We start from the raw sequence: 13,462 nt of genomic DNA, 5'->3' as shown, positions 1-13,462 counted from the left end.
TCCTTCCTTCCTTCCTTCCTTCCTTCCTTCCTTTTTTCTGATGAGGGTTAAGTGACTTGCCCACAGTCATGCACCTAGTGAGTGTCAAAGTGTCTAAGGCCCGATTTGAACTCAGGTCCTACTGAATCCAGGGCCGGTGCTTTATCTACTGCACCACCTAGCTGCCCCCTTAACGTTGTCATTTAAAAAATTAATTTCCTGGTTCTGCTTACTCAACTTTGTTTCAGTTCCTAGTACGCCAAGATTCTTTGAAATCATCTCTTCTGTAATTTCTTATGCAATAATATTATAATATGTATATACCATAATTTGTTCAGCCATTTCCCAATTGATGGATGCAATCTTTCCTTAGATGCTAATTCTTCATTTTAACCTTTTTTCTCCCCTTTTAATTCCCTCTTGAGAGTCAAGAAATCAATTTTTCTCGTAAATGCTCTTTCTCCCAGTATTTTCCATCCTCTTTAACTCTTCCTCCTCCATCCATGTTTATTTTTCTTTTGAGTTTGATGTCTTTGTTTATTGTTTAGGGCATGTACCCTAGAGCTCTCTGATCTTCCTGAAGCCTTTTGGGTGGGAAGGCCTCCATCCTTGATTCTAAACATTGAGTATTATAAGCTTCACTAGTCTTTGTCAGGTTCCTGGTTATGCTGCAAAGGTGGACTTGTTTGTGTGTGCTGGCTCTGATTTTGCTGGTGACCCTATTTCCACTTGCCCGTCAACTCTTGGCTGACATTTTATGGACATATTTGGAAGAAGAAGTTAGTTATTATAATTTCTCATTTATTTTACTTTTAATTTCTTTAGTCTGAAACTTGTATGAGCAATGGGATCTTGGGAAGTTTACTTAAACTATCTGAACTTTAGTTTCATCATCTCTAAAAGAGAGGGGCTACGAAATTAGACTAGATTATTCTGAAGTTCAATAATTCAGATTTTAGCTCAGTCTTCTCTGATAATTTATATAATACTTTATGCTTTTGAAAGTGGTTTTTTTTGTTTGTTTTTTTTTTTTGGTGAGGCAGTTGGAGTTAAGTGATTTGCCCAAAGTCACACAGCTAGTTAAGTGTCAAGTGCCTGAGGCCAGATTTGAACTCAGGTCCTCCTGAATCCAGGGCTGGTGCTCTATCCACTGTGCCACCTAGCTGCCCCCAAAGTTCTTTCTTGAGAAATAATTATATACCTATGACTATAAAATCATAAATTCAGAGCTAGAAGTGAATTGCAATGAGTCTAGCCTAGCTTCCTCATTGTATCATCAGCGAGTCACATCTCAGAAAGGTCCAATGTCACATAGTTCTAAGTAGCAGGAGATTAAGAATTTTGAGCTAATCATTAAGGTTGGTGGTTCTTTTTTCTGTATACATTGTTTTAGTCATATATATTTTTTCTAGTCTTGATTGTGTACTATTTAGTGTCTCTCTTCTCTAATTTCTTTGAATTTGTAGTTCCTCATGGCTATATTTAACTTATGTAATAAAATTTCATTATATTAATATACCAGAATTGTAGTTCCTCAGTTGACAGATATATACTTTATTTCTAGGTCTTTACTAATTCTGATTACTTTTAGTATTACTCTTTTCATTTTTCCTAACACTAGAAATTTGTTAGAAAAATCAAAATAGTGGTAATGAAAGTTAATTTTGAGGAAATAAAATCAATTTCAATGTTAGTGGCAGTAGAATTCTAGTATTTTGAGATTGTGTTTGATAATTTTGTTTTTATGTATATTTTGTCTTGTAGTTTTATTCTATACCATATTAAGGTCCCAAAGGACAAAATGTTTAGTTAAAAGAAAGTGTTCTTAGAGAATATAGTTATTACACACGACATCTCTGTGACTCTCTTTGAGGAATTCTTATAGCTCAGGACTTAACCTAGAATTTCCTTTGTTCTTTGTTGTTAAACTTTTAGTTTTAACTACCTCTTTTTTGTAGCTTCCCCTTTATTTCTTTTTCTGTCCTATTTCCCCAAGAGGGCTATCAAGAAATTTTTCCCTACGTAATTCCTTCCTCCATTCTTTTTGCTTTCTTTGTAGGAAGAATATTGACTTTTTGAGACCTTCTCATTTCCGCTGTATAAGTTGGTTGGTTTTCATTATCTTGAGGGCATGAAAAAATATAAACATATTCAGAATTGAAACAGTCTCCTCAGTAAATAATAATTCGTTAAAGCTTGGATAATCATATTTTTGTTTAGTTTCACATTTATGTGCAACAAGAATAATACAACAAAATTTTAATCTAGAACAATAATTATTCTGTAATTCATAATTTATGTTAAAACATAACTATATAATGTTACATTATTTGCAGTAGAACCAGGAAAATAGTATGTACAATGACTACAACAGTGTAAAACAAAAGAAGGAAAGAAACTCAATGCTATGTATTTTTTTTTTGACATCATGCCCCAAATTGAGAAAAAATATACCTCCTTGCTCTCTTTCTGTAGATGGGGACTATGGATGTGAAAAATTTCACATTATTGGATACTATTGATGAGTTATTTAGTTTTGTTGAACTGCTGTTTTTTCTCCTTTTAAAACCTTTGTTACTATGCTTACTGGGTAGGGGCGGAGGAAGAGATATATTTGGCAATAAGAATGAAACAATCAATAATAAGATTTTTTTTAAACATACAGCAGTGGTTTGAAAGCTTCCAGAAAGATGTTACTTCTTTTTGTTGTGTTTTTTAAGAAATATTTCATAAGGAATCTTACTGGGACCTAGATAAATATTGTCTACATATAAGTCTTTCATTTATGTGGAATATGCTTGTAGCTACATACATATACACCACAGTATTCCAAAGGAGCTGTGATTTCTGTCGATGTGGGTACTTCATTCATTGCCACAGATTACAGCCCTTCCACACTTTGGTAAACAGAGTTGGTTTCTGTGGCCTCTCCAGAATTCAGCACCTCTAGGCCAACTTAGCCATTGTGAAGTCCATGCTAAAAGTCCTTTCCATTTTTCTAACACCTACCAGAATATGTAGTCCAGTGGTCTATTCTTTGAGAACCTGTGTACATCCTTGTGCCTTTTGAGGCCTCTGATTTCTGAATAGGATTTCAGTGGAGAAACTGTATGTGTGTATGTTCATATGTGCATGCATACGCATGTGTATATATGCATGATGTATGCATATGTTTGCGCATATTCTCTTTTGTCCAGTTCCTACTGGGACTTGTCTACTTCTTCCAGGCTAATTTCTGACATCTTTTCTTCCTCTACATCTCTCACCCAGAGACCTGCTCTACTCTAGGTGATAGTTGTCACCCCATCTCAACAGGGATCTCCTGTTCTACCATCAATTCCCAAAGGTCCAATGTCCAGGCATTTTGTCTTTCAGATTTTTTTAGAATTTTATTTTTGCTTTTCCCTCTGTCCTGAAACTAATTCTCCTAATATATGTTATCTCCTTAATTAGAATGTAAGCTTCTTGTGACCAGGGCATATTTAGATTTTTAGTTTGTATCTCTAGTGTTTGGAATATGGTGCCTAGATTTTCTATTCCATGAATTAAATCTCTACCCATTTAAAAATACAATTTATTTAAAAATATTAATATTTGTTTTGATTTAATAAAAACATGATTTCCTTTATATAAAAAGTTCTTACTGTTTGTTTCACTGTTGATGAAAACAGTTTTTATTGTGTACCTATTTAGATTGATTGATTCATACACTCTTGCCTTTTAGCAAGATAAGTAGCATAAATTTCAAATGCATAAAATAAGCCTGTATTAGATGTCTATTCTGTGGTCATAGAGAGCAAAACAAAAAAGTAGTATCTAGAAGGTATTAACAAAGGACATCTTTATGACCTGACATACATTATATGTATGTATATAATAGTGACTTCTAAATTGCAGGAGATACTCAGTAAAGATCCATTTAGTTTGCTGAGCATCATTTACTCATGGAAGCGTACATGGAGAAAACGCAGAAGTTCTCACTTTTCTTCCTAAGAAGGATCACCCAAGTTGTCCTTGTATTTCAGGGAGCCTATATTTTCCTTTATTTAAATTCACCAGATGGAGCAACAAGTGGCATTCTATTATTTTGTTTAGGAGACTCAGGTTCCCAATCATATTCTAGGTTTCTGCCTTAAAAACTTTTTTCCCCCCAGATTAAGCTTGTAAGATTTGCTTGGTTTAGGGAACAACTCCTTGAGGAAATTCACTATGCCATGCAGATTAGCACCCACTGTGCTACTTCTAGTCTTAAAGGTTTGCTTAGGGCATAAAGAGATTAATGTCTTGCCTAGGTTCTTGCAGATAACATGTGTCAGAGGGTAGAATCTTCGTGATTCTGAGCCTGAAGTTGGCTCAATGCTTTGGGCTGTATGTGAACTTTAAAAAAAAAATTTCTTTTGATAACAATTTCCAACATGAGTGTCATCATGCGGGTTTTTTATTTTATGCATTTAAAAACATTCTGAGGAGTCTCTCTAGGCTTTAATAGACTGCCAGAGAGATACATGATATAATGAAGGTCAAGATCAGATGCAAAACTACAAACATTGAAAGTAAATTATAGTACCATCTGTATTTTCTTTGGTAAGTGCCTTCCTTGCTGATGTATATATTTGAACACATTCAGGTAAATGCTATTTTATTTAGTCACCCTATTCCCAATCGTGTTTTTTTATGAAGAATGTCTATTTTTATTCATTTCTCTTGAGTTGGTAGATGCTGGCTGTAGAAGGCTTATGTTTACACTAAGATTTTCTATTTTTCTATTATGTTTGTCCAGGCCAAAGATGAGGGTTTTTTTTTTAGCATCATTAAATTTTATGCTGAGAAGTTGCATTTAAAAAAATAGTAATTATTATTAGGTTTCCTCACGTGATTCAATATACTACTTTGTTTTTACTATTAAATTATTTATTGGATGCATGTCTACTAGCTGTGGTAAATGCTGATAAGACTTGGTCCTCAATATATACATACACATATACCAGATATTATATGTAGATGTGCATAAAAAATGAGACTGGTTAAATGTTTCAGAAAAGAGAGAAAAGTTTTGAGCAAGACTTAAATGAGTATGAAACCTAGATGAATAAAATAGAGGACCAAAGCATGAAAATGAGACCATTGAGTAGACTGATCTGACAAAGGCAAGATATTTTATATGAGAATTAATGTTTATTTTGGGGAGATAATGCTTTTAAATGATTTTGAGACCATTAGATTTCTTTAGCCTAAAGAGATTTAATGTACATGCAAATGGAACAAAAGTCATTACTCCCGTGAGTTTTATCAGAAAAATGATAAATGCCTTTTCAGTTATATTGATTGGACCAGGGAAAAAATGTATACTTCTCTCCTTGTAACTATGGATTATATAATTTTAATGAGCTAATATAGTACCAAATATTTCCATTTTTAAATTTAGTAAAGAAATCTTATAGTTTTTGTCAATTATCCTTTTGAACAAGTCATTTGCTGCTCCTGTTAATTTTGGCTCCTTTTCTGTGGCAGATAACTGCTTTTTATATAAGATACATTGATATGATTAGCAAATGGAAGCACTTTTAGGTAAACCAGTTCTGGTGATGATTTATAGCCAATTCTTAAATTACTTAATGATGTGTACTTTAAGTTATTTAGATGAAAGAATTTTATAGTGTCCTGTTGACTTGTTGGCTTTTGATTTCTAATTATTGGTATTGCTTGCCTTTGCGTAGTACTTCTAGCAAAACTTGTTTATATTAAATAGATTTATTCTGCCTACCTAGGTTATCACCAATCTAGTAAAAATGTTGAAGTCCAGAGACACAAGACGAAATTTTTGTCCACCAAATCACTGGCTGTCAGAACAAGAGAATATTAAGGCAGATAAGGTATTTGTTAAATGTTTTTGTAATCTTTTGTATAAAACCCACCCTGTTCAGGTTCCTTTTTAAAAATTATCTTTTCATGAACATTCCATTAACTGTTTTGAGAATTGGGTTTTTATTTTTAATAGATTTATTATGTTGACAGCTGAAACTTTATACAGTCAAATAGTAGAAGGCAAAAATATATTTTTACAGTTAATGTAATTAAATTGCCTTTTTATTGTTAGTTTTGTTCTGTAATGAGGTGTTAAGTTTGAATTATACTGTTTAGTACAAAATTACATTGGAATCCTAATTATTTTTTTTTTGATAGAAATTATTTTTCCAGGAGTAAGAAGACTGGACTATTGGCTTAAAGAAGATAGGACCAGTCCTTATTTTTATGAAAAATCACTTTGTAGAAACTGAGATTAAGAAACTATCTGTGATGACCTAACTGTGTCAACATTCTTCTAAATTATATGCCACTATTTCCTTGTCATTTGAATGGTAGTTTTAGTTTGGCTAGATGATCATTACTGGTTGAATTTTATAGCCACCATTGCTAACTTCTGTAGATTAATTTTTAATAGTAAGACTCTTATAGTTCTTTAAGGAGTCCTATACTAATGAGAATGTTTAAATAGAAATGTTTTAAAAACTTTAAAATATGTCATTCTGACTCTTAATTCTGTCATAGGCAGTGCACATAGTAGCTTCTCAATAAATGTTTGTTTTTGATGGTGGTGATGAAATACATACATGGATGAGGTGTGCATACTCACACAAATTTCTTCTGCTTCACTTTAAGAATGCCCACTGTACCATGGAATCAGTCAGTCAACAAATACTTATTGAGCTTGTACTATGTACCTAGCACTGTGCTGGGTGCTGGGAGGAACACAAAAGAAGTAGAGGACATATTCCCCGCCATCAAGAAAGTTACAGTCTTATTGGGGAGAAAAGATGTAAATATTAGAAACATCTAGAGAACAAGATGGTATAAGGGATTCAGTATAAGGTAGGGTTACCTTGTAATGTGTTAATACTAGAAGTACCAGAAGGACCTCATTAGTAGACTGCATCACTTCTAGCCTAATTTCACAGTATGGACCTTGAGAACAGGGTGGGTGTTAGCCTCTAGCACAGAGTTTGATAACTATTGGCATGTATGCAGAGATGGCATAGTAGGAAATTTGGAGTGGTACAATCAGGGTTAGGACTAGACAGAACTGTTGAAGCAGCTTAAATTAATTTTGGTGCCCTGCCACACTGCTTGTATCCTCCTGCCCAGTACTCCATTTTCCCTGAAACATCTCTCCTGTTTGTTATCTCCTGCCAATTCCTGTTAAGGTGTTAACTGAAAACAGGCCTTCTCTTTGGGTAGTTGAATAAAACTGGCATATCAATATCATATAGTCTCATGCAGGAAGGAATCTGTTGCCTCACTAATCTGATTAAATGAATACATAATGGCACAGTGAGTGACCTTTTTAGTCACATTTGGTAAATAATGTACTGTAGATACTTCACTGAGAAAAAAGGCATTGTCCGTGGACCCTCTTAAAGAATTATAATATTAATTTATTATTAATAAAGATATTTTTAATATATATCTTTATTAATAGAAAATAGCCACAAGCAAATATTCTGGCTATTAATTTGTTTGCCAAACAAGAGGTTCTGCCTTGATGAATCTGTATTATTTATTTGAGTACAAGTAAATAAGATATTTGAATATTTGAATTTGACAAATATAGTTTGGATTTTGAAGGGGTTTTTTGTATCTCGCTAGGAAGCCATTTGCAAGAAACCTATCAAGGCAGAAGGATTTATTCACATAAAAATAAATAACTTAATACACATAACTGATGTGTAAATGTAAAGGTCATTCATTAAATCATTAGAATGTATATCTTATGAAGAGTTTTTTGTCTTTGAAGATTTTGCTATGTACTTAAACTTTCCATTGTCAGCGGAACATTGTGAGTGATTCAGTTAATGAGGAATTGGCAAAATTTATATTTGTTTTTTGGTAACCAATGATCCACTGCCATACTTGCAGTCATATTGCCTGAAGGCCTATTGGTCATTAACATGGTTACCTAATGTTCCTTTCTGATCACTATACTCATAAGTGGCAGTTTTTCCATTTATTTTGGAAAGAAATTTATAACTATTATATACACCCACAAATGAAGTCTTAACCATCAAGTAGATTAGTTAGAGTTTAAGAATGTATTAGAAAAAAATTCTAATGTCATGTTAAATATAAGAAAAGCATACCCAGGGTAAGAAATAGGGGTTCAAAAAGGATCTAGAAGAATTTGAAGGAAAATATTTGTGATGCAAGGATGGGATAGTATTTGTCATAATTTATCAATACTGTATCTTGTTTCAACTTAGAAACTATAGATTTAAAGTTTCATTAATAAGGTTTGATCATTACATAGGTGACACAGCTCTATGTGCCATCAGCTAGACATGTATGGAGAGTCCGAAGAATGGGAAGAATCGGTCCATTGCAGTCTACTCTGGATGGTGAGTTCAAATGTGGGTTCGCTTCCTTCTTCTTATCTTGATAATGTTAACTGCTATATTATTGCCATGTCCAGAGTACACATCTCAATGCACTATTAGGTACCCAGAGAACAATACATGGATTTCTTGGTTTTTGACTTCCTGAGTCTATATGCTATCAATACATAGGTCATCAGTAAATTTGTTGAGTCTTTTATTTTGTGATGATGTTGTTTAATGGTTTTTTCCGTCATGTCCAACTCTTTGTGACCCCTTTTGGGGTTTTCTTGGAAAAGGTGCTGGAGTGGTTTGCCATTTCCTTCTCCAGCTCATTTTACAGATGAGGAAACTGAGGCAAACAGGGTTAAGTGACTTGCTCAGGTCACAGAGATTTGATCTTAGGTATTTCTGGCTCCAGGCCTGGTATTTCATCTGCTGTGCTACCTAGATACTCTAATACCTTGTAATAATCGATATTTAAGGATCTGGAGAGTTCTTGACCTGTACCCTGACCATTTTTATCATGTAGCCTATAATATTTCTTCATCTATAGATAATAAGTGAGTGTTGTGGAGTGGGTAGATTGCTAATTGGTGTTATTTAATCCTTGGATAGCAAACATGAAATAATATGTAGACATCTGGAGCATCTAGCCTCAAATTCTTCCCCTTATCTCTCTACAAGCTATGTGACCAGGGACAGATCCCTTAACATCTTTCTGTTATACAGCAGAAGGGATATTTCCCTACAGAGGTAAAAATCATAGGTTTGATCCATAAAAAGGAAGAGAAAACAAAATTGGTTTTAAAACCTAATACAAAGCACCAGCCCTGGATTCAGGAGGATCTGAGTGCAAATCTGGACTCAGACCCTTGACGCTTACTAGCTGTGTGACTCTGGGCAAATCACTTAACCCTCATTGCCCTCCCCCCCCACCCCCCCCCAAAAAAAACCCCATTCCACAAAACATACAAAAAACCTAATACAATTAGAATTTTGCAGACAAGTAACCCTTAGATTAATTATTTTCCAAGTATTTTAAGTTTTAGGTTTATAATTCTCTCATTTCCGTAGTTTTAGTTCAGGTATGAGTATGTTTTGCTTCCTCTTTCACATAGACACTTCTGATCAGTCTGTGCTTTTTTGTTGTTGTTCAGTTGTGTCTTCCTCTTCATGACCCCATTTGGGATTTTCTTGGCAAAGATAACTGGAGTGGTTTGACATTTCCTTTTCTAGCTCATTTTACAGATGAAGAACTGAGTTAAACAGAGTTCAGTGACTTGCCCAGGGTCACACAGATAGTAAGTGTATGAAACCAGATTTGAACTCAGGAAGAGGAATCTTCCTTACTCCACACCTGGTTCTCTAGCCACTGTGCCATCCAGCTGCCCCAGTATGTGGTTAGGGTTTCTTCATATTCTGATATTGTAATTGTATTGATTAGGAATTACTTTGTGTAGAACTTTTGCTTATGTCATATTTAAACTCAGAGTTTTTTCATGACACAAGATGAAATTTCCTTTTAGTAATTAGAATTTCTAATTTGTTTTGTTACCATTATGTCCTTTCATTTTAGTTGATTGTATTCTTATGGATGACTAATACACTAACAGTAAATAATACTTAGCAGGCCTTAATGTTTTTATAAAAGCAATTCAAGGGAGATCAAAGGACAAAGTTTCTCCTATTTACTTTCTAACAATATCCTCCATCAGTAGCTGATAAGTTAAAGAAAAAGCAGACAGTATTCTAGATTTGAATCCAAATTGTGATATTTAGAGAGCCGACCCACTTTGAATAATAGCCATTAGGTAAACTATTACTAGTCTGTTAGTGGAGAATATAAATAATTGGATGTAAGTATTGTGTGTTAGTGATATAAAGTTATTATAAGACATAAGTATATGCCCTTCTAATGATAAACTCAATTTCTTTCTTTAAAAATTACATTTGACAAACGTTCTATACCTGTGATAGATAAAGCATTGATATTTCAAGGCTTTTTTACTGTTAAAAACTCTCCCATGGTTTTGTCACCCCTGTGCAGATGACTCCCATATCTCTATAGTCACCCATATCTCTCTCCTGAGCTCCAATTCAGCTTCACCAGTTGCTAGTTAATAATCTGCACCTTGATATCCTATGGTCATCTCAGACAATTCAGTTTCACTCCACTCTCACAACCGTTACCCTAGATTAGGCCTTCATTACCTCTCTCCTGGACAATAATGGTCTATTAATTGTTTTCTTTACCTACAGTCTTTCAGTCTTCAATCCATCCTCCACATAGCTTCCGAAATGCTCTTCTGATTCATCCACCCCTCTGTTCAAGAAACTAGTGGCATTTTCTTGCCTTTTGGATAAAATAACAAATTCCTCTGTTTGGCATTAAAAACCCTTCACAAACTGGCTTTTTAAAATAATGTACTTCCAGATTCATTGCACATTACTCCCCTTGTGCACTGTAGGATTCAACCACTCTAGCCAACTTACTGTTTCTCATATATAATAATAGTTAATCTTCCTCCAGTACCTGGGATGTTTTTTTATCCTCTCCTCTTCCTAGTAGAATCATTAGTTTCAACTCCTGTAGGAGTTCCCTGTTCTTCCAAGTTTAGTGCTTCTCCCCCTCAACCCCCATTTACTTTTTACATAATTTAGTATAGCAACATTGTGGTGTAGTCTATAGACCCAGGTCTTAGAGCCAAGAAGACCTCGGTTCAAGTCTAGCCCATGACATATACTGACTGTGACCCTGAGCAAACCATTTTAACACCTCTCAGTGCTCTAGGGACCTCAAACAGAGGATAAATTGCAGAGAATCTGTTGACCCAGGTAGATTGACAATTTTCTCATTGGGGATTTCTATGCCAATGATTTTACAGGTCTAATCCTTGTTCCTCTTTTTGTTTTCCTACAAAATTAAGAACCTAAAGACCAGGGATTATCTTGCTTTTGTATTCCCAGTGTCCATTAAATTTCCTAATACATGATAAGCATTCACACATTCTTGTTGAATTGAAAAAAAAATAAAACAAAATTAATGTAAAGTACTTGATCCAAGGTCTGTAGTAATTCAGTAGGTTGTTTTTTAACTTGACGAAATTAGCCATGTCATCTGGCTAAGTTAGCATCATGCAGTTAGAGATGATACTGAGAGAAAATTATGTAGCCTTCTCCTTAAAACCTTTTAAGGTGTGATCAGATCCATTCACAATACATAAAAAAATAAGCTGTGGATTATTTTACAATCTGGCAAGTAGTGGTTTATGAAAAAATTGCCAGGTTTTAACTTAATTTTTTTATATATATGGAGTTTTTTTCATATTTGAAAATAGTGTCCTCCTCCTTTAAATTTCTTGTGAGTAATATCAGAATGTATTCATCATCACTGAATTTGATCAATATACCATAATTATATTTGAAAAGTAATTAGACCATAAAGTCTATTTATTATAAATTTCTTTTTTATTTTCCTGTAAAGCTTTGAAAAGAAGTTGTACATGACTAATGTGGAAATAAGTTTAATTTAATTGTACTGTATAACATATCAGATTGCTTGCTGTTTTAGGGAGGGGGCAGGAAAGGGAAGGAGGGAGAAAATTTGGAACTCAAAATCGTACAAAAATGAATGAAGTAATTTTTAACTTCTGGCTTTCCTGACTCCGGGCCCAGTGCTCCATTTAGCTGCTTACAAGCACATGAAATAGTTCTTTCAGATAGTATCATCCTCATTTTACAGATGAGGAAACTGAGGCCCATAGGGAGAATTTGACTTGCCTAAGATAACATAGAGTAAGTAGCAGAGATCTACTAGAATCCAGGTCTTCTGACTCAAAGTCTTGTGAGTGATGCCACAAAAAAAGCAATGAAGAAAAAAAACTTTGAGTTAAAAATCAGTGAATATAATTGAGTAAATAAAAGTCTCACTTTTTTTTTTCTGTTTAGAATTTTATCTTCCAAATTACATGTAAAAACAAATTTCAACACCAAATTTTTTGGGGGTCGGGGCAATGAGGGTTAAGTGACTTGTCCAGGGTCACACAGCTAGTAAATGTCAAGTGTCTGAGGCCGGATTTGAACTCAGGTCCTCCTGAGTGGATAAACCAGTGCCCTATCCATTGTGCCACGTAGCTGCCCCTCAACATCAATTTTTAAAAACTTTTTGTTCCAATCTCTCCACCTCCCTCCCTTTCCCCCCCACCCCCACCCCCAAGAACTCAAGCAATTCAACATAAGCTATACACGAGCAGTCATGGAAAACATCTCCACATTAGCTAGGTTGTGAGAAAAAACAGACAAAAACAAAACTTCATATTAAGGAACTGTCAAAAAAAATATGCTTGAATCTGTTTTTAGATACCATCAGTTCTTTCTCTGTAGATGGATTGCAATCTTCATAAGTCCTTCAGAGCTATATTGGATCACTGCATTGCTGAAAATAACCACGTGCTTCCCAGCAGATCATCTTACACTATTGCTGTTATTTTGTATACAGTACATTTCACTGTGTTTCAGTTCATGTAGGTCTTTACAGGTTTTTCTGATACCATCCTGTTCATCGTAACTTTTATATAGTACCTTAAACTTGACAAAGAATTTTCTTCACAATAACCCAGCAAAGTTTTGCTGTTATAGTCAATCATCATAACTGTTTCCCTCCATCTTATTCCCTTCCCATGATATTTACTCTGTTTTCTATCTTCTTTGACCCAATTCTTCCTCAAAAGTGTTTTGCTTCTGACTGCCCCCTCCTCAACTCTGCCCTCTCTTCTTTCACCCTTCCCTCCTTATCCTCTTCCCCTCCTACTTTCATGTAGGTTAAATAGATTACTCTTCCCAATTGGATGTATATGTTATTCCCTCCTTGAGCCTACTCTAAAAGTCTCACTCTTTTTAACTTAATGAACAGTTTTTTGAATTAATGTCATTGTTTCCTCCCTCACTATCTGTTGAATTAAAAAAAATGTTGGGGACAGCTAGGTGGTGCAGTGGATAGAGCACCGACCCTGGAGTCAGAAGTACCTGAGTTCAAATCCGACCTCAGACACTTAATACTTACTAGCTGTGTGACCCTGGGCAAGTCACTTAACCCCAATTGCCTCACTAAAAAA

General features: G+C 34.5%; 1 protein-coding gene across 3 annotated transcripts in view; it reads left to right on the top strand.

Annotated features, from left to right (window-relative positions):
* Window positions 1-13,462, top strand: part of UBE3C (ubiquitin protein ligase E3C) — a 172,506-nt gene that overhangs the window by 77,137 nt on the left and 81,907 nt on the right. For 2 of the 3 annotated variants that reach the window (XM_043967093.1, XM_043967091.1), the window contains exons 14-15: window positions 5,748-5,852; window positions 8,282-8,369. In XM_043967093.1, the coding sequence (XP_043823028.1) occupies window positions 5,748-5,852; window positions 8,282-8,369 (193 nt within the window). Of the gene's footprint in view, window positions 1-5,747; window positions 5,853-8,281; window positions 8,382-13,462 lie in introns of all 3 variants that reach the window. The other variant, XM_043967090.1, reaches the window with a different exon arrangement.

Source organism: Dromiciops gliroides, chromosome 5, assembly GCF_019393635.1.
Source record: "Dromiciops gliroides isolate mDroGli1 chromosome 5, mDroGli1.pri, whole genome shotgun sequence".
In the NCBI taxonomy this organism is placed as follows: Eukaryota; Metazoa; Chordata; class Mammalia; order Microbiotheria; family Microbiotheriidae; genus Dromiciops; species Dromiciops gliroides.
This window is presented reverse-complemented; position numbering and strand designations above follow the sequence as displayed.